This window comes from Neoarius graeffei, chromosome 15, assembly GCF_027579695.1.
Source record: "Neoarius graeffei isolate fNeoGra1 chromosome 15, fNeoGra1.pri, whole genome shotgun sequence".
NCBI classification, from domain to species: domain Eukaryota; kingdom Metazoa; phylum Chordata; class Actinopteri; order Siluriformes; family Ariidae; genus Neoarius; species Neoarius graeffei.
Window position 1 is genome coordinate 71,182,429 of NC_083583.1, and position 22,572 is coordinate 71,205,000.

The 22,572-nt window shown below is 45.6% G+C and overlaps 1 protein-coding gene across 1 annotated transcript in view; it reads right to left on the bottom strand.

Moving 5' to 3' along the window:
• Positions 1-5,489: 5,489 nt before the first annotated feature.
• The window catches only part of onecut3a (one cut homeobox 3a), a 35,761-nt gene continuing 18,678 nt past the window's right edge, over positions 5,490-22,572 (bottom strand). Inside the window, exon 2 of the mRNA XM_060940626.1 lies at positions 5,490-5,794. Coding sequence (XP_060796609.1) covers positions 5,490-5,794 — 305 coding nt within the window. The remainder of the gene's footprint in view (positions 5,795-22,572) is intronic.

Genomic DNA, 22,572 nt, shown 5'->3' on the forward strand with positions numbered 1-22,572 from the left:
CAGCTGTTTTCAGTGACTCACAAGAGGACAGAGAGAACCAGCAATCCATTGATCACCCTAACGACTCTCAAGGCCGTTCACACCCAGCCCCCAGTGACCCACACCAACAGGATGGTAAAGATGTAGATCTGGAGGGTCCTCAGACATAGAGTGTTTTGGTAAACTGGGATGTATGGATGCTGTCAGTCCCCACTTGCTTGCTCACTCGAGTTTGTTGACAGTGTAGTGGCTGGCTGCTTTATGTCCTGGGGCTCCCTCATGCCTGTGTTACCCTCTGGCTCTCCCCTTTTAGTTATGCTGTCATAGTTAGTTGCCCTGCTTGTACTCAGTGCAATATGTATACTGTTCCTACTTATTCAGGTGACATTGGGCATACCTAACAACCTGTGTTTTCTCTTCCTCGCTCTCTCTCCCCCCTCCCCCCCAAATCTGTCCCTCTGAGTTACATGGAGTCAACAGGAAATCTTTTGGTGGAGAGGGTGGAGACCTCGACTGGCTCTCGTAGCCTGCAAGGAATCGGCTGTCAGACATTCTGTCGCATGTCCCAGACCCGGTGAAATGTAACTGAATTGTCTTGGCTAGCCCTAAGGGTCCCATCTGCATCCCAGCATTGCTGAGGAGTGTGCTCCCATCACCCAATCAAGCATCCAGCCAGAGCAGGTCATGATATTTTTTAACCATATTAACATGCCATTGTTGTGTATTATGTCTGATGTCAAGACTCTCGCCTCTGCGAGCCTACCACACAATCTTAATAATTGTGTCATTTTTAGGGCATACCTAACAAACTGTGTTTTCTCTCCCTCTTCCCCCCCCCCCCCCCCCCAAAAAAAAAAAATCTGTCCCTCTGAGTTACATGTCAGTCCTGGGATCGAGATGCTAACCTCTTCTGCTCCTTGAACCTGCTCGATCCATCCTGGTGCCCTGTGTCTGGTTGGAGTCTCATCGCATCGCTCCTGTGGAGGATGGCCCCATGAGGACAGTTGAAAGTTACACCTGGAGGACGCTCTGGACTCTTACAGTAATGTTTTTATGGTTGAGGACTACAGTTGATTTGCTAACTTTAGGACTGCAGTTGTCATGAACAGTTTTGCACTCCAGTTTCCATCAGTGAAGAGTTACAACATCAACGAAACTGTCTTCATGTTAAAACTGTTAATATTATAGTCATGCTGTCTGCTGTTGCCCAAATGAGGATGGGTTCCCTTTTGAGTCTGGTTCCTCTTGAGGTTTCTTCCTCATGTCATCTGAGGGAGTTTTTCCTTGCCACCATCGCCACAGGCTTGCTCATTGGGGATAGATTAGGGATAAAATTAGCTCATGTTTTAAGTCATTCAAATTCTGTAAAGCTGCTTTGCAACAATGTTTATTGTTAAAAGCGCTATACAAATAAACTTGACTTGACTTGAGGATGGCTCAACGACACCTTAGGATTGCTTTTCATCCATGAGAGGATAAATACCTGATACTCCCTATTAGTCAGACAGAACTGAAGAAGCCTTTCAGATGAGAGGTGAAACGTCTTCAAGAATCTTCAAGCAAGCCCAGTTGCTCTCTTTTACCACCCACAGTTTACTATGACCAGGATGACTGAGAATCTTCACAGACATATGGAGAAGGGGATGGGTATGACAATACTGAAGTCTCCAAGGTTGTGCCTGTTAGGGGATCACACAGAGCTTCCTAAGGCATCAAAGTATGTTAATATTAATAACATTGCAGTAATAAAATTAATAATTGCAGTAATAAAATTGGGGGCTATAACAGCTACCAGAGTGATTCTCAGACTATGGAAAAGTATCCCCCCCCCCCCCCCCCCCCCCAGAATTTAGGCAATGGTTGCAACTTATGTCAGAGATAGTATCCTATGAGGACATGTTGGCAAGAGTCAATAATGAAAATGAGAACTTTAAGAAGTCATGGGACCACTTTTTTGCCTATGGCATTGTAGGGATGTTATGAGGAGTAAAGGTGCTACTACGGTTGCTGAAACTATTTATCATTGGTGTGTATATGTAGATAAAGATTTCTTTTCCCTTTCTTTTTTGGTTTGATACTTGACTCAAAAAGGGGACATATACTATCACATACACTACCAATGCTGTCTGTTCTATGTTGTTATATATTATTACGTTTTATACATGAAATCAAATAAAAAGTTGAATTCCAAAAAAAAAGTATATTATCATCAGTAACATGAATGAAAAGTTGAATCTTAGAAATATTTACCTGAATTTCATAATTTTGTTCTCTTGTTGTTTTAAAAACAGTGTACACTGAAGTTGACACAGACTCCACAACACTTTGTAAAACCTGATGATCCATGTTAGATCAAATCCACTGGTTTGTTATCAGAACACATGCTTCAATAGAATGGAAAATCTCATGGAAAAAAAAACCAGACCTTTTTTTTTCACCATGGAGTTAACATGATCAATATCATGAATTTGCTTAAATTTCAATAGTGACCTAGAAATTTTGCAATATTGAAAAGTCAATATGTTGCATATTTACTTCTTTGTTGTAGAATTTTAATTTATTGGATGGTTACATATGAAACCATGGTTATATTACTGTGTGGAGGACAGGTCACTTTTCTCTGGGACGAGCTGAAGCATCTCTTACATGAGGTCCAGAATGAAAACATGTAAAACTCAGATTTCTAATTATGAGATCTTGAGATTATGATTATGAGAGATTATGGAATTATGATTAAGCAAATATATGAAAATTAAACCAATTTATATCTTCATACCATTGTCTTCTTTTATTGGCAAGGTATTTTTGATGCTTACTCAAAATAAGTGCTTAAAATAAGCAAAATTATCTGTCAGATAGAATAAGAAAAATTTGCATCAGAAATTAGTAAACATTTTGAGAACTAAGCTTAATTATCTTATATTTATCAAAATCTCATAATGAGAAATATTAGATAAATTTGTAAATATAGGTCCAGCTGCAGTTGAAGGAAAAAGGCACTCAGTTATCTGCATAGTTGCCACCTCTCTCTTTGGCAGTGTGGCACTTTACAGTCTAACTGCACTGTCTGCAAATGTGCATGTGTGTGTCAAAGAAAAGTTTTGTCTCTGGTGTATAATGTTGTGCTGTAGTCTGCTATAGTCCTCCCTTGACAATACTGAACTTGACTGCCAAGTGAAAAAAAAATGGTATCAGTGACTGGTTAATAAACCACCCAACACAGTGAGGAAGGTTCTCACTGTAAACAAAAATATATTTTATGTACATATTTGTGCCATGAATACCACCTCTAAGGTTTACAACTCAAAGCAAAATGAGTTAAAGTCCCTTTGCATTCCTGTATGCTTACCCAGCAATGAGTTCAGGAATGCTATACAGTTGCATCATGCTTGTTTGGAAACTGTGCAGTGCTTTTCCTCAAGCCATGAACCTTGTGGGTGTGGCGATTTCTTTTACTGTTTAAAATCTCATAGTGGAGATGAAAAAGTCCATCTACCTCTTTTTCATTTTCTACCCAATTAGTGTACATGATTGAAGAGAATACACCACAATTTTCTCCCAAAGGTTCACTTTTTTCCTTGTCAATTAAGTTTACTTTATTCTGAATAAAGTCTCTTCATCTTCAGAGGTTCACATTCTCAGCAAAGTCTCTTACGTGTGCACAACATATCACAACAGTAAGAAAGAAAAAAAGAAAGAAATGTTATGTCTCAATTACCCGCATTAATATTACAAAGTTAGAGAGTGGTGGATTATGTGGAACAGAGCATGGAAAGAGAGGGAGAAAAACAAAAAAGGAATTAGTAGGTTTTTTGACTTTATGTATCAAATGTTAAAATATTTTTTTAATCATTTTGTTGTTTTTAAAAGTAAAATAGCAAAGTCTAATCCTGATTGGGTTTTAGTTTTCTTTGGCAATTATTGCCAATCACAGGAGTAGAGAGTATTATGTTGGCATAGCAAGGAGCTTCTCTGATTACATTAAGGCAAATATTATTGGCACACATTTTCTTTTGTAACATCTGATTATGTATTTACCGCTCATTACATTATTATAGTGAACTCAGCTTGAGGTTTGATTTGTCATCAAGATTTCAATAGTGTCTGAAACAGACAGAAGTCAAAGTTTTGCAGCCTTCCTGTTCCCCCCCACCATTTTCTCCTCATTGTGATCACCTGGCAATTCCCACCCACCAGCTAGCTATGGCCTGTCAAACAGCCAACAGGAGGGAGGATGAGGGCTAGCACTGCTTCATTTTGTTCCTAGAATTTCAGTCGTAATTCACTGATTTTGATGGCAATGCACTGTTATTATCAGCAGGTGGCAGTGTAATCCTATAGATTCTGGATAATGACTGTGAAGCACAGGAAGATTTGGTTGTCATGGGCTGATTGTAAATACAGAGACCGGGCTTAGTTAGTGATTATTTTGGTTTTTGACAAGAGGAGATAAAAGTCCCCTGAGCATGCTGCCATTGTGCAAAATAAATCAAATTGGCATGTCTGCAATGTCATTGCTGGGAAGGATGACATATGCTTCACCTTTGGTGGTGATCAAGACATCTGCTTCAGTTCCTCACTTTGATTAGCATAACATATGATCAGAGAAGTGCCATTAAACAGCCATTACTTAATTGCAGTAGTATATGGGAGAAGAAAAGTGGACAAGTCTGAGCCAACTGTTGCTGTGTGTATTGCTGCCCTGTTACACTACCGTTCAAAAGTTTGGGGTCACTTTGAAATTTCCTTATTTTTGAAAGAAAAGCACTGTTCTTTTCAATGAAGATCACTTTAAACTAATCAGAAATACACTCTATACATTGCTAATGTGGTAAATGACTATTCTAGCTAAATTCTACGAAATGTCTGGTTTTTGGTGCAATATCTACATAGGTGTATAGAGGCCCATTTCCAGCAACTATCACTCCAGTGTTCTAATGGTACAATGTGTTTGCTCATTGCTTCAGAAGGCTAATGGATGATTAGAAAACCCTTGTACAATCATGTTAGCACAGCTGAAAACAGTTTAGCTCTTTAGAGAAGCTATAAAACTGACCTTCCTTTGAGCAGATTGAGTTTCTGGAGCATCACATTTGTGGGGTCGGTTAAATGCTCAAAATGGCCAGAAAAATGTCTTGACTATATTTTCTATTCATTTTACAACTTATGGTGGTAAATAAAAGTGTGACTTTTCATGGAAAACACAAAATTGTCTGGGTGACCCCAAACTTTTGAACGGTAGTGTACATGTTTAACCTTGGCCTGTTTGTGTACACACCCGTCTGTTACTTGTGGTCCATTGTTGCTGTAAGGAGGCTACTGAGGGTCCAAAAGGCCTCTTTTGAATACTCCAACTCAATTCAGGCACACACGTGACTGATTTTTGCCTGTTGTCCTGCTTAAAGATTGCACTGATGAGAAGTCTTGCTGATTGTTGGAAGCAATATGCATGGCACAATATGTATGATGTCTGAAGGACTTTGGTGCCACCTCGGAGGAAGCCATTCTCCTCAGGCTTTGGAAAAATTGTCAGTGGACATTCCAGATGGCCCAGGGCTGCTTCCATGGCCTTGCTGGTGCTCATTATGCCAACGGTTAGTGCAGCGACGCCGGGCATTCATGAAGAAGTTGTTCACTGTGCTGAGTTCTAGGCCAAGCTGTTGTGCAATAGTCAGCTGCATTTCTTTGCTGGGTCGCTTATTCTCTTTGAAGATGGCAATAAGTGTGCGTCGCTGCAGGTCAGTGAACACAAGACGCTGCTTTTTAGGGACTGTACTGCGTTCCTTCAGCTGATCTTGCTCTTTTCGTTTACAAGCTGCAGAAAGAACAGAAAATGGAAGGAAAAGGAAGATGGAATCATGAGTGAGGGTCTGTCAGTGGTGCAAAACATCTACAGCACCATGTGTTCCACATTCAAATGTTCATTTAATTCATTCAATTAATTAATCTTATGCTTCTGGCCTGAAATAAATTTCAGTCTTGTTAATGAATGGAGAATTGTGACCAAAAACATATTTATGAACTGCACTGACAAATGAGAAACTATATCTAGCACGGGCGATTGCTCTAAGACAACGAGGGAGGCTCAGCCTCCTCTAAAAATGACGAACATCGTGTAGGATGAATTGCGCTAGGCTTATGTTATAGCCGACCTTATAACAATGCTATTTCAGATCCAGAATCATAGAAATATATGTGCTCAACCCAACTATAGTGCGAAATCATTCCGTTATAACTTTCCCCAGTTCGCCTAATGTGTGTGTGAGTTTTTCCCCCTCGTGACAGCGCGATGCAGCCCAGCCTCAGTGGACTTCAATGGCATTTGGGAGCTACTGTATGCGCTTTTCAATATCAAAATGCGAGACGATTATTGGACAAATACTGCGAAAACGCCCGCCCACAGAGTCCCATGGACTCCCAGCCTCAGTGGACTTCAATGGCATTTGGGAGCTATGCGCTTTTCAATATCAAAATGCAAGACGGTTATTGGACAAATACTGCGAAAACGCCCACCCCATGGACTCCCAGCCTCACAGTGGGAGGGACATGGCAAAGCTTTCCGTGAGGAGACTGGTGATTGGTGAAAGCGGCTGGATATTTTCTTTGATTGACAGCTCATTTCAAATATAGACAGGCAGCGGTGAATTTCAGTTCAGTCCCATGCGGATTCGCAAGTGCTGTGGTGTATTGTAAGAGATCAGCTTACATTTCGATTTCATTCATTACATACAGTTTCTACCAGCTTTTTTAGTTTGTATATATTTTCATTGTAAATAAAGTGTAAATATAGTGTTGTCAAGTTTGCTATCTTAGTTCCAGAAATTTCGTTTATTTGAGTGACTGAACTTGAACTTGAGGGGGCTAGTCAGCTAGCAAGAAAGCTGCGCACGGATGCCAAGCATTGCTGATTTAATTTTGGCGAAGCCATTTGCCAGTCTTCCTTTCGAGGAAAAAATTAAAATTAAAGAGCAGGGTAGACCAATGCCTCAAATTGACTTGGTGAAAAAGGTAGGGAATAATAGACCAGTTCACACATATCGCCGCGCATGCACAGGGGTCAAAGGTCGAGGCCTCATCGGAGATGAAAACATGGCGGCAAACAAGCCAAACCTTAGCAAATACGCCTTATGGAAGAAGGCAGAATTGCAGAGGCATATGAGAGAACAGGGATTGCCAACTACCATGGGGGTAGAAGAGTTAAGAGCGCTTGCATATGCCACAGATATTTTGAAAATCCAGCCTGTAACGTCCAAGGAAGACGAAGAAAAATCGAGGTATGTACCCGGTGATACTGCCACGCCCACTGCAGTTTTTGACAGGTCAATGACTCATAGTTATAGTTCAATATCTGACACGGAGAAATAATATAAGTCGTGCTGCCTACCAGATTACAGTCATCTGTTTTATTGTATCAGTACTAGTATCATTTGCTATACTCATCAGTCATGTATTTCAGGTACATCTGACCCTCAGCCTGCTGCCTCAACTGCTGACCTTGCTATATCAACTTTGCCCAAACCTGACTCTCCACCGAAAGGCAGGAACAAACCAGCAGCCAAAAAGACCAGGCGAAGAAAAACCCGAAAGGACAGTGGGGACATAACAGAAAATGATGACAATAGCGTAGGATGTGATCAGTGCTATAAGTGGTATCATTGGGGGGGGGGGGTGGGCTTTGATGTTTGCTGTCTTGATAATGACTGGTTGTGTTCAAATTGCTCAGATTGTTAAATTGTAATGTTACTGGTGAACTTCTCGTATGCAGGTCTTTTGTTAATACTTATCAATAGTTCATCAGAACTTCAGTGTTTTTATACCATTTAGTATTACTTTATCATGTATTAAGCTGTACTAGTAATGTTAGTGTTTTATGTATTTAACCATGTATTATATGTAGTAAACTGAAGTAAAAATATTACTTGCAAAATTTTTAATTCATTAAAACAAAAATATGATTGATCAACATCTACTCCTGTTAACCAAAAGGTAGTGGGAATATGTGAAATGCATTATTCTTTGCTTAGTATATTTAATAGTAGACAAGGATGTTTCATTTTTGTGTCCATTTACTTTTCATTTTGTGAAATCTGTGAAATTTAAAAATTAAAATGTAATATAAATTACAAGGCTTCCATCATTTTGGGACTAGTAGTAGTCATTGCTGGTGTAAGAACTACAGTCACAGAAACTTGTCAGATTTTTATTACAACCAACATTTTACATTTTAAGGCACATAAAAATCAAGATAATACTGTTGTATATACAGACAATGATTATCGGCGAGAGTGAAAATCAAGGCGGGTCCATGAACATGAATCTGACAGCTGACAAGGTCGGAATATAAACGAACTTTTGTGTTAAACTGTGTGCTTGGATTCACATAATTTTTTCTGTATACACTCACTTAAATGTACACTACAGTCTTCTCGCATCCACTGTTCAAGCAGTCAACATCCATTGTGGCAATTGACAACACAACAGTGTCCCCACAGCGAGCCTGTAGCCTCCGCCATTGTTGACGTGCGCTACTTCCGCTCGTTTATGAGGCCTTAACCTTTGACCTTTCCCACAACTCCTTGCGCGTTGCCGTGTTTGTGAACTCGTCTATGGACCCTTTTCACGTGACGTCACGACAAACGCGGCCGCCATTTTGGACATGTACTACCAGTAGTTTACCACAGCCAACATTGAGGAACGGCAGCAAAGAAAGTTTTTATTTTCAGCAAGACTTCCATCATGCCACTATATTGTTGTGCACCTGGATGTAGTAACCATCAACAAACAAGGCAAGGGTTATCATTTTATCGGATCCCGGTAGATGCTGACCGACGGAGAAGATGGATAGCGGCATACCAACGCTTGTGTAGTGACCACTTTGTTGGAGGTAAGATGAATAAAATTAGCCAGAAAAGGCATTACATTGCTGTTAACATTCTGTGGTTGCGAGTGTGTAACCAAATAGGTTAAAATAACCCATTGTAACCTCTTTGTTCTTCTGTAGTAGCTATTGTTGACTAGCTAATGTCAACAAGTAGCTGGTATGTTACTGTAGCAATGTTTACGTTCAGTCATTTGGATGACTGTTAAAACCTTTCAGTCTCAAGTTTTTCCTTTACTGTATTTACTAGTTTACTGTAATTATGATCCGGCAGCTATTTACACCGGATCCAGTATAAATAGCTGCTGGAGCCAACGTCCGAGGTTCCAGAGCGCGCTCCGGCTTGCTCCCGGAGTGCTCCGGCCGAGGTTCCCCTCAAATTAAGCAGCGCGCGCCGGCTTGCTCCCGGAGTGCTCCGGCCGAGGTTCCGGAGCACCCTCCGGCCGAAGTTCCCCTCAAATTAAGCAGCGCGTTCCGGCTTGCTCCGGAGCAAGCCGGAGCGCGCTCCGTGACCTCGGCCGGAGCACTCCTGGAGCAAGCCGGCGCGCACTGCTTAATTTGAGGGGAACCTCGGCCGGAGCACTCCTGGAGCAAGCCGGCGCGCGCTGCTTAATTTGAGGGGAACCTCGGCCGGAGCACTCCGTGAGCAAGCCGGCACGCGCTGCTTAATTTGAGGGGAACCTCGGCCGGAGCACTCCGTGAGCAAGCCGGCGCGCGCTGCTTAATTTGAGGGGAACCTCAGCCGGAGCACTCCGGGAGCAAGCCGGAGCGCGCTCCGGAACCTCGGACGTTGGCGTGTATGTGTATGGCGATGGGTTTTTAACGACATAGGTATACAGATCATGTGGGCCGAAGTCAGGTAAAGATGAGGGCTTCGTGTACTTCCGTACGTCAGTGAACAATCCTGGTGGAAGCAGGTAAACGTCGTTCTCTAAGCCTGCTAACCTCAATTTTTGCAAATACCTCTCCCTCTGCTCGCCCTGTAAATGCCCTACGTCGCTGGATAGTGAAGGTGTTTTCTGCATCTCACTCCTTTTTCTTGCATGTTCTCCGTTTGTCGCCTTCCTCGCATTCAAACTGATTCGAGCCGAAGTCCACTACATGTCCAAAATGGTGGTCGCGTTTACAAAGGTCACGTGACTGAAAAGGGTCTATACTTGTTCCTTTCAGCTCTCCTGGTACGAGAAAGTGAATTGGCTAACAGCAAGTGACCCACATCAACAACAGTAAATAGGCTACTTTAGTAATATGTCATGGATGGACCAAAAATATAGAATCTATTTAAAATGTTTATGCTGAATATATTATATTGGAATATATATTTTTCTGGATATGAATTAAACACAGCTACAATTTGGAAAACATTTTTAAACAAAAACACAGCCGAGAACATTTCACACTACAGACCTGGATTAAAAGTGAAGGGTTATCAAAATTGTCAATAAAACATTTCTCAATCAAAATAAGTAAAATATAGGGAAAGTGTCATTGAATGAAATGTGTGGCACCCAGCTCTATGTTTGGCTCCCCAAGGTCAGTGCTTGTGCCTATTCCAGAACACTCTGCTGTTACTGCTGAGGTTCCTGACAAAGAGCTGCTTTCAATAATGATCAATTTTTAAACAACATGCCACAATTTTAAAATATAAAATGTTAAAATATACCCCCCCAATGCCACCATCATGTATATTGGACAGTAGGCTAATGGGCCAAAAGAACCTGTTATTTCACAGTTTGTGACCCTGCCAACAATCAGCCAGATCAGAGGCAAGAGTATGGGCAAAATTGATGTGTTTTTTCTTTTTTCTTTTAAAATCTGGAAATATCGTAACCGACCAGCCTCCCCTGTTTGAAAGACTACCAGCTGCCACTGATATCTAGTTATAGTCATGTTGTGCAGTATGGTTGGACCTACAATGCACAATAAGCAGAATACCTGATTTACTGATTTAGTCTTCATGATCATCTGAATAATTATGTGAAATAAATTACTATACAAATCTTTTTTATCAACAAAAACTTGTGAAGGCTTTACCCATATTTTATCATCTAATATTAGCTAAAACATTAGAGGTGATGTTCTTGAAAGCTGTTCTGTACACTCTCACTGTAAAAAAAATTCAAATTGGTTTAGGGCCCGGTCACACCTCCCGAACGTTGCTGGAGCGTTCCTGGAGCGGTGAAAAAAATTCATCACCGCTCGTAACCGTTCACCACCGTTTAACAAAAGTTGGCCCCCGTTAAAGCAACGCCGTATACGCTCGGCCACCGCTGATGTTTCTCGAGGGGCCCTCCTACCGCTCCGAAAGTTTTGAGCTGCACAAAATATTGCGAGCGGTGAGGAGGGGGCAATTTTCCGCCCCGGCAAAGTTCACCCCCACTCCACCAACGCCCAGTCAAAGTTTGGCACCGCTAGACGCAAGTTCGTGGACGCTTGGGTCCGCTAGGCCAACACAGAAATCTTGAATGCTGGACCACCGCTGCTTCGCCAGCGTTGCCCGGGCGGCGATTAAACGTTGCACAAACTTCGGTGGAGCGGTTGTAAGCATTTTACGAGCAGACACGGGGTTGCTGGAATGGTGTCGGGCGTTGAAGCAGCTACCCCCGCCGAGCCAAAGCCCGCATGCGCAGAACGCCGCTATACCAACGCTCGCGTCACCGCTAAACCAACGCTCGCTACCGCTAAACCAACGCTAAAGCAACACCGGCTTCAGCAGTGCACTGCTAAGCCAACGCCCATGTTTTCGATTTTTTTCCCATTTTGTGCGCGGTGACGAGCGTTGTCGAAATTCGGCCCCCCCTCCCTACCGTTCAAGGAATGCTCCAGCAAAGTTCGGGCGGTGTGACCGGGCCCTTAACTTGGAAATGCAAGTTCACCTGCTGCCTTGAAAATGCAAGTTAGCTCAATTTGATGATTATCTTTGTTTCAACTCAGAAAATGACCTACCACTGGGCTCTGATCAGGGTCATGGGTCTTTGCTTTGGTTGTTTGAACTTAGTGCAGCTTTTGACACTACTATTCTCCTTGATAGACTACAAAATGTTGTTGGAGTTAAGGGAACAGCCCTCTCCTGGCTCAGAATTTATTTGACTGATTATTATCTGTTTGTAGATGTAAATGATGATGTATCTAAGGTATGTTTGGTGTTCTGCTAGGTTATGTTTTAGACCCACTGATTTTATATATATATATATATATATATATATATATACACTACCTCTGGATAAAATTATTTGTAAACATGGTATTAGCTTCCACTGTTGTGCTGATACACACAGTTGTAAGTTTCAGCAAGCTAGATGAAAGACACCAGCTTAATAAAGTTGAGGAATGTGTAAAGGATATTCCATGCTGGATGCACTCTGGATCGCCTTTCAGTTACATCATGTGCAGCAGTCAGTGACCTTGGTGTGATTATTGACTCAGTCTTTAATTTGAAGATAAGAAATATAATGTCACTACACCTGCTCTGAGACCACCAGCTACAGCACAGAGAGGAGGCGTGCGCACACACACATGGACCACCCAACAGTTTCATCAGGCCAAGTACACAAAGCTCTGAGGAGGATCAACCCCAGGAAGGCAGCAGGACCAGACAACATCCCTGGGCGGGCCCTCAGAGTATGTGCCAATGAGCTGGCTGATGTTTTCACCACCATCTTCAACCTTTCCCTCAGCCAGAGCATCGTTCCCTCCTGCTTCAAGACCACAGCCATCGTCCCTCTTCCCAAGAAGAGCCCACCCACCTTCCTGAATGATTACAGGCCGATAGCACTCACTCCAATCATCTCAAAGTGCTTTGAGAGAGTGGTACTGGCCCACATTCAGAACAGCATACCAGAAACCCTGGACCCCCTGCAGTATACCTACAGGCCCAACTGGTCCACCTCAGATGCCATTGCTGCTGCCCTTCATTATGCCCTCTCCCACCTGGAAAACAAAGATTCTTACATCAGGATGCTCTTTGTTGACTACAGCTCTGCCTTCAACACCGTCATCCCTCACAAACTCATCCATAAACTGTCCACACTTCATTTGCACCCCACCCTCTGTGACTGGCTCATTGACTTCCTGACTGGCAGGCCCCAGACTGTCAGGATTGGTAATAGGACTTCATCCAGCATCATCACAAACATTGGCACCCCACAGGGATGTGTCCTCAGCCCCATCCTCTGCACTCTGTTCACCCATGACTGTGTCACCTCCCACAAGGACAACATCATCCTGAAGTTTGTGGACGACACCGAAGTGATAGGACACATCACTGGCAGTGACGAAACGGCCTACAGGAGGGAGGTGGCCAGTCTGGTGTCATGGTGTGAAGACAACAACCTCACCCTCAACATGGACAAGACAAAGGAGATGATAGTGGACATGAGGAAGGAGAGGAGACCTCATCGGCCACTGTTCATCCAAGAGCTTGAGGTGGAGAGGGTGAGCAGCTTCAAATGCCTGGGTGTTCACATCAGTGAGGACCTCACATGGACACTTAACACCACACAGCTGGTTAGGAAGGCTCAACAGTGGCTGTACTTTCTGAGGAGGCTGAGGAAGTTTGGTATGTCACCCAAGATCCTCAGCAACTTTTACAGCTGCATGATTGAGAGCATCCTGACCAACTGTATCACTGTGTGCTATGGCAGCACTATAGCAATGGACCGCAAATGCCTGCAGAGGGTGGTGAAGACTGCTGAGAGGATCACCAAAACTCCACTGCCCTCTCTTCAGAGCATCTACTACTGCAGAGTCCACAGGAGAACTGCCTCCATCCTCAAAGACCCCCACCCACCCCCAGCACGAACTGTTCACACTTCTACCCTCAGGCCGGAGGTACAGAAGTCTGAAATGTAAGACTGTCAGACTAAAGAACTCTTTCTTTCCCACTGCCATCAGACTCCTGAACAGCTGACAGGAGTCTATAACCATGGATTACCTCCCTGTAAACTGTCCTTGACTGTTTACATCTGTTTACATTTGTTTGCACTTGTAGAATCAGACCAGGTGGGTGGAGCACAGAAGTATGGCAGGCCAGAACTGAGTTCTCAAAAACGACTTTATTTTTAGCTTTTCAGCTTTACAACCATTCACTTTCCCAGGCACCCACGCATACACACAAGTGTTCTGGTTGGGGGAAAGCTCCCTTCCTCTGCTCTCCCTCTCCTCTTATAGGGCGCGGTCACTGGGGAAGACACACAAACACAGGTTAATTCCCATCAGGTGCAGTGATTCTACCACTTACTTTCCCTGACTCCGCCCTCCATTCACAGACTGACGCTTGACCATGCCCCCGCTGCCACATACCCCCACTGCCCGACTCAAGCCGGGGAGCTGTCCGGCCTGCAGCCGACTCCCCCCCCGACGAGAGAGGAAATGCACCACGACCATTTGTCCCCCTGGCCTGTGGACCACCTCAAATTTAAATGGCTGGAGTACCAGATACCAACAGATGATCCGCACATTGGCATCCTTCATGTGGTGGATCCACTGCAGGGGCGCGTGGTCCAAACAGAGGGTGAAAGGGTGCCCCAGCAGGTCGTAGCAGAGGGCGAGGACCACCCACTTGATGGCGAGGCATTCCTTTTCTATTATGCTGTACCTGCCCTCGTGCACCAACAGCTTCCGGCTGATATACAGCACAGGACGTTCCTCCCCCTCCACCTCCTGGGACAGAACAGCCCCCAGCCCTCTGTCCAACATGTCCATCTGCAAAATAAAGGGGAGAGAAAAGTCAGGGGAATGTAACAGTGGCCCCCCACACAGTGCAGCCTTTACCTCAGAGAAAGCCCGCTGGCATTGCTCCATCCACTGGACCGGATCTGGTGCTCCCTTTTTAGTGAGAGTAATCGATGCTCAAACTCTCCAGCCAAATGCCACACTGTCCTTCCCCTATTTTTCCATTATTAAGGATAGATTATACTGAGTGACGCAGGGCACTCAGACTAAGGAACCAATAACACAGCTTTTAATCCCAAAGAGCCGCCGGGAATTTATATTCCAGGCAGCTCACTTTAATCCCATGGTCGGACACTTAGGGCAGGATAAGACACTAGCCTGAATAATGGCCTGGTTTTATTGGCCAGGGATTTGCGGCGATGTCCGTATGGTAGGTGGTGTACAGCATGCCACGAATGCCAGTGAGTAAATCCCGTGGCCATTCCAAAAGTGCCTTTGCGCCCTCTGCCATTAATTGAGACCCTGTTCAAAAGAATTGGGATGGATCTCGTCGGGCCATTAGATCAGTCAGCATGAGGATATCACTTTATTTTAGTTTTGGTGGACTATGCAACGCGATTTCCGGAAGCAGTGCCTCTTCGCAATATCTCAGCACGTAGTATTGCAGAAGCATTCTTCCACATCATCTCCCGAGTCGGAATCCCCAAAGAGATTCTGACTGATCAAGGCACTATGTTTATGTCATGCACACTGCAAGAACTGTATGGGTTACTGGGAATTAAGCCTATCCGCACCAGTGTTTATCACCCACAAGCAGATGGCTTAGTCGAATGGTTTAATCACACCCTCAAGAACATAATTAGGAAATTTGTAAGCGAAGATGCATGCAACTGGGATAAATGGCTTGAGCCCCTGTTATTCGCAGTGCGATAGGTCCCGCAAGCCTCCACGGGGTTCTCCCCATTCAAATTATTATACGGGCATAAGCCACGTGGCATTCTGGATGTGCTATGTGAAAATCGGGAGGAGGGACCTTCAACCAGTAAAAATGAAATTCAATACGTTATCAACCTGCGTGCCAAACTCCACACACTCACGCACCACTGTAGAATCAGACCAGGTGGGTGGAGCACAGAAGCACAGCAGGCCAGAACTCATCTCATCTCATTATCTCTAGCCGCTTTATCCTGTTCTACAGGGTCACAGGCAAGCTGGAGCCTATCCCAGCTGACTATGGGCGAAAGGCGGGGTACACCCTGGACAAGTCGCCAGGTCATCACAGGGCTGGCACATAGACACAGACAACCATTCACACTCACGGTCAATTTAGAGTCACCAGTTAACCTAACCTGCATGTCTTTGGACTGTGGGGGAAACCGGAGCACCTGGAGGAAACCCATGCGGACATGGGGAGAACATGCAAACTCCACACAGAAAGGCCCTCGCCGGCCACGGGGCTTGAACCCGGACCTTCTTGCTGTGAGGCAACAGTGCTAACCACTACACCACCGTGCTGCCCCCAGGCCAGAACTGAGTTCTCAAAAACCACTTTATTTGTAGCTTTTCAGTTTTGCAACCATTCACTCTCCCAGGCACCCATGCACGCACACAAATGTTCTGGTTGGGGGAGAGCTCCTTTCCTCTGCTCTACCTCTCCTCCTATAGGGCGCGGTCACTGGGGAAGACACACAAACACTGGTTAATTCCCATCAGGTGCAGTGATTCTACCACTTACCTTCCCTGACTCCACTCTCCATTCACAGGCTGACGCTTGACCACGACTCCACTGCCACAGCACATTACTGCCCTTTTTGCTGCTGTTCCTTGACAGTTTACATCTGATTACATTGTTTGCACATATTTGCACATTACTGCCATTTTGCTGCTGTTTCCTTGACAGTTTACATCTGATTACATTGTTTGCACATATTTTCACATTACTGCCATTTTGCTGCTGTTTTCTTGACTGTTTACATCTGGTTACATTGTTTGCACATTTGCACATAACTGCCCTTCTGTAGCTACATCTGATCATTGCCTTATTTTTGTATTACACTACCTATTTTGCACTACATTTAACCTTTATTTTGTACTACACTGGGTGTTTGTTTTTGTTGCTTTTGCTTTTATTTGCTTTTATTTTTGCACTATATTGCCTTACTGTGTAATTACTTCTTCTGCCTATTTATTTATTATTGGCATTCATGGTGGACAGCAAACTAAAAATTTCATTGTGCAAGTGAACATGTCCTTACTGTGCATATGACAATAAGCACTTTGAACCTTTCATTATCATCATTATCTCTAGCCGCTTTATCCTGTTCTACAGGGTCGCAGGCAAGCTGGAGCCTATCCCAGCTGACTACGGGCAAAAGGCGGGGTAAACCCTGGACAAGTCGCCAGGTCATCACAGGGCTGACACATAGACACAGACAACCATTCACACTCACATTCACACCTACGGTCAAATTAGAGTCACCAGTTAACCTAACCTGCATGTCTTTGGACTGTGGGGGAAACCGGAGCACCTGGAGGAAACCCACGCGGACACGGGGAGAACATGCAAACTCCACACAGAAAGGCCCTCGCCGGCCACGGGGCTTGAACCCAGACCTTCTTGCTGTGAGGCGACAGCGCTAACCACTACACCACCATGCCGCCCTATTATTATTATTATTATTATTATTATTATCCCATCATCATCACCTTCAAAAAACTGTCTTGTGTCAGTAAAGGTGGCCAAAAACGGATGTAATCACAGGAAGAGTTTATTTATAACAGATATGCAAACAATACAAAAACATCAGGTGAAGACAGAGTCAGGAAACAGGCAAGGGTAATACGAGGTACAAACAGAACATCAGAGGTAAGACAAAAGGTAGATCCCAAACAAACAAAACAAAGTCAAGAACCAGAGTATATACACTGAATAATAGGCTTGGTATAGTCAGAGGCTAGGTCCTGTCATATACTTTACCAAGTATGTGTGCATGTACATTTCTTATATGTGCATGCTGTGATTGCCTTCTAATCTGGAACAAGTGCATAGTGATAAGGCCTTGTGACCCATGCTGTGCGTACAGAGTGCAAATGTGTCTGGATGTGGGTTACAGTGTGAGGCGCACCAAGTGTGAACGCACACAGACATGACAGCTAGGGTCAGATTTTAACTTGCAAACAGACTTTAAAAACCTAAAACAAGAATCAAAATTAGAAAATAAGAAACAAGATCTAAATCAGATATCATGCATAAAATACAAAGGCCTATGTGGCAGTGGGGGCATGGCCAAGCAACAATCTGTGAATGGAGGGTGGAGTCAGGAAAGGTAAGTGGCTAAGTCATTCCACCTGCTGTTAATTAATGTGTGTGTGTGTGTGTGTGTGTGTGTGTGTGTGTGTGTGTGTGTTAGTTACAGGGAGGGAGCATAAAAGGAGAGAGAGAGAGCAGAGAAAAGGGGCTCTCTCCCGACCACACCGCATGTGTGAGTGAGTGAGTGAGTGAGTGAGTGAGTGAGTGAGTGAGTGAGTGAGTGAGTGAAAGAAAGCTGAAAAGCAAGCTGAAAAGCTACCGTAAATAAAGTGTTTGTGTAAACATCAACTCTCGCCTGCTGTGCTTCTATGCTCCACCCACATCAGGAACTGTTACAGTGGTGACGAAACCCAGGAGCACAGAAGGGAACCACCCCATGGAGTCCTCCCCATTCGAATAGCTCATCCTTGCCCTCACTACTGTCCAGTGGAACCAGCATCAAGTGCTGATCACCCTCTGAAAGGAACAGGAGCAATGCTTCGAAGCCTTGATGCTGGCCCAGCAGGAAGATCGCCAGGTGTTCCGGCATCTGCTCATGTCAGCAGGGGCGTCGGCCACCGCTGCCTGCACCCTCATAAAGATGAGACTGCAGGACGATCCAGAAGCATTCCTCGCCCTCTTCAAGCAAGCAGCCGAGGTGTGGGGGTGGCCATTGGAGCAGCGCACGGTGCGCCTCCTCCCGCTCCTGACTGGCGAGGCGCAGCTCGCAGCACAGCAGCTCCCTGCTGACAGCCAGCTGGTCTATGTGGACCTGAGGAAAGCCATCCTGCAGCAGCTCAACCACTCCCTAGAGCAACATCGCCAGCGCTTCCAGACACTGGCATTGGAGGAGGTCAGCTGGCCGTTTGCATTCGGCCAGCAACTCCGGGACGCCTGCCAGCAGTGGCTGATGGCAGAAGACCACGATGCCAATGAGATCATCGATCTGGTGGCACTGGAACAGTTTATCTCTCGACTTCTGGAACGAATGGCAGAATGGGTCCAATGTCATCGTCTGGCGTCGCTGGAACGAGCCATCGAGCTGGTGGAGGACCATATGGAGGCGGCTCCGATGGCAGGCAGAAGAGGCGTCTCCCCTCACTTCTCTTCTCTCTCTTTCTCTCTTTCCCCCATCTCTCATTTCCGTCCCCACCCCGTTCCCCTGCCGTGTAGGTGCGGCCAGCTCTTCCCCAGCCGGCCTGTCACATTCATGGTGTCCTCCCATCTCCCTCTTCCGTGTCTGTGTTGTCTCCCCCTCAGGGGAGTGACACCCATAACACCAGTGCAGAGGGAAAGCCTGGGCTGGTGTGCTGGTGCAGCGAGGAATTGGAGCATCTCCAGAGTCAGAGCTCCGCAAGGGAGGTGGGAGTTGTAATCCGGATCCCCGACGCACCAGAAACCGCCCCTGATCAGGCTGGAATGTATCGCATACCGGTAAGTATTCAAGGGGATACATATCACGCTTTGGTGGATTCTGGCTGTAATCATACCTCAATTCACCAACGCCTAATGCAAGGTGAGGCACTGGGGAGAGCACAAGTGGTGAAAGTGTTGTGTGTGCACAGGGATGTTCACAATTATCCCTTAGTGTCTGTCCGTATTCTATTCCAGGGCCAAATGCATAAAGGCGGCAGTTAGTCCTCGTCTCACCCACTCATTGATTTTGGGTACTGATTGGCTGGGGTTTACAAAACTGATGGAATATTTAATACATAGTGGGTCCTGCACTAGTAGGTCATGGGAAGATCCCAGTGTGGCATTGACTGGAGAAGCTGTCACAGAGCTGTCTACATCAACACCGCGTCAGAGTGAGGAGCAGCCTGCTCCTCCTCCCCCTCTTGGGGATTTCCCATTAGATCAGTCATGAGATGAGACTCTGCAGCATGCATTTGACCAAGTGAGAGTAATCGATGGTCAAACTCTTCAGCTAAGTGCGACACCGACCTTCCCCTATTTTTCTAGGATTAAAGATAGATTGTACCGAGTGACGCAGAACACTCAAACTAATGAACGAATAACCCAGTTGTTAATCCCAAAGAGCCATCGGGAACTCGTATTCCATGCGGCTAACTTTAATCCCATGGCTGGACAATTAGGGCAAGATAAAACACTAGCCCAAATAATGGCCTGGTTCTATTGGCCAGAGATTTGCGGGGATGTCCATCGGTGGTGTGCGGCATGCCGTGAATGCCAATTAGTAAATCCCGCGGCCAATCCAAAAGTGCCATTGCACCCTCTTCCTCTAATCAAGACCCTGTTTGAGCAAATTGGGATGGATCTATTCAGGCCAGTAGATCAGTCAGCATGGGGAAATTGCTTTATTTTAGTTCTGGTGGACTTTGCAACACAATATCCGGAAGCAGTGCTTCTCTGCAATATCTCAGCACACAGTATTGTGGAAGCGCTCTTCCACTTTATCTCCTGGGTCAGGATTCTGAAAGAAATCCTGACAGACCAAGGCACCTTGTTTATGTCATGCACACTGCACGAACTGTATGGGTTACTGGGGATTAAGTCTATCCGCACCAGTGTCTATCACCCACAAACGGATGGCTTAGTAGAGTGATTGAACCAAACACTCAAAAACATAATCCGGAAATTCATAAGTGAAGATGCACATAATTGGGATAAGTGGCTCAAGCCCCTGTTATTCACAGTACGAGAGGTCCCGCAAGCCTACATGGGGTTTTCTCCCTTTAAATTATTATATGGACATAAGCCACGTGACATTCTGGACGTGCTATGGGAAAATTGGGAGGAGGGACCTTCGCCTAGTAAAAACGAAATCCAGTATGTTCTTGACCTGCGCACAAAACTCCACACCCTCACGCACCTAACCCAGGAGAATTTGCGGCAGGCACAAGAACGTCAATGCTGTATGACAGGGCACACGCCTTACAGAGTTCAGGCCGGGAGACAAAGTGCTCATATTATTGCCCGTGTCGAATTCTAAATTAGTCGCCAAGTGGCAAGGGCCCTTTGAGGTCACACGGCAAGTCGGGGATGTCGACTATGAGGTGAGGTAAATGGATAGGGGCGGGGCACTGCAAAACTACCACCTCAACCTTTTAAAATGCTGGAATGAGGGGGTCCCCATGGCGTTGGCGTCAGTAGTCCCAGAGAAGGCAGAGCTGGGGCCGGAGGTGAAAAAGATAACATCTCTGACCACTCCGGCCCCTTTTGGAGACCACCTCTCACTGGCCCAACTCACAGAGGTAGCCAAGTTGCAAAAGGAATTTTCTGACGTGTTCTCGCCCCTTCCTGGTCGTACCCACCTCATAGAACACCACATCGAAACGCCCCCGGGGGTGGTAGTGCGTAGCCGCCCTTACCACTTGCCCGAACACAAGAAAAAGGTGGTTTGGGATGAACTCAAGGCCATGCTCAAAATGGGCATAATCAAGGAGTCCCACAGTGACTGGAGCAGCCCAGTCTTGGACTGGTTCCCAAGACGGAAGGGTCGGTCCGGTTCTGTGTGGACTATAGAAAGGTCAATGCAGTGTCTAAATTTGACGCATACCCAATGCCTCGCATTGATGAGTTGCTTGATCAGTTAGGTGCTGCTCACTTTTATTCAACACTGGATCTAACAAAGGGATATTGGCAGATCCCCTTGACTCCTCTATCCCAAGAGAAAACAGCCTTTTCCACACTGTTTGGTTTACACCAATTCGTCATGCTCCCTTTTGTTTTTTTGGGGGCCCCCACTACAATCCAGTGGCTTAAAGACAGGGTCCTCCGCCCTCACGTTGCCTACGCAGCCGCCTCTCTGGACGACATAATAATCTACAGTCATGATTGGCTGCAGCACTTGGAATACCTGAGGGCCATTCTAAAGTCGCTGAGGCAAGCAGGCCTCACAGCTAACCCAAAAAAGTGTGTGATTGGGCGGGTGGAAGTACGGTATCTGGGGTTCCACCTGGGGTATGGGCAGGTGCATCCCCAAATTAACAAGATTGCAGCGATTGCAGCCTGCCTGAGGTTTAAGACCAAAAAGGAGGTGAGACGGTTCTTGGGGCTGGCTGGCTATTATCATAGGTTTCTACCTAATTACTCGGATGTCACCAGCCCGCTAACTGATCTCACTAAAAAGGGGGCTCCAGATCCGGTCCAGTGGACAGAGCAGTGCCAACAGGCCTTCTCTGAGGTAAAAGCTGCACTGTGTGGGGGGCCACTTTTACACTCCCCTGACTTCTCGCTCCCCTTTATTTTGCAGACTGATGCATCAGACAGTGGGCTGGGGGCCGTTTTGTCCCAGGAGGTGGAGGGCAAGGAGCTCCCCATGCTGTACATCAGCCGGAAACTGTCGATGTGCGAAAGCAAGTATGGCACAATCAAGAAGGAGTGTCTCACCATCAAGTGGGCAGTCCTCACCCTCAGCTACTACCTACTGGGGTGCCCTTTCACTCTCTATTCAGACCACGTGCCCCTCCAGTGGCTCCACCACATGAAGGATGCCAATGCATGGATCACCCATTGATATCTAGCCCTCCAGCCATTTAGGTTTGAGGTGATCCACAGGCCAGGGGCACAGATGGTGGTGGTGGACTTCCTGTCCTGTCGGGGGGGGGGGGAGTCAGCTTCAGGCCGGACGGCTCCCTGGCCTGAGTCGGGCAGTGGGGGTATGTGGCAGTGGGGGCATGGCCAAGCAGCAGTCTGTGAATGGACGGTGGGGTCGGGGAAGGTACATGGCTAAGTCATTCCACCTGCTGTTAATTAATGTGTGTGGGGGTATGTGTTTGTTACAGGGAGG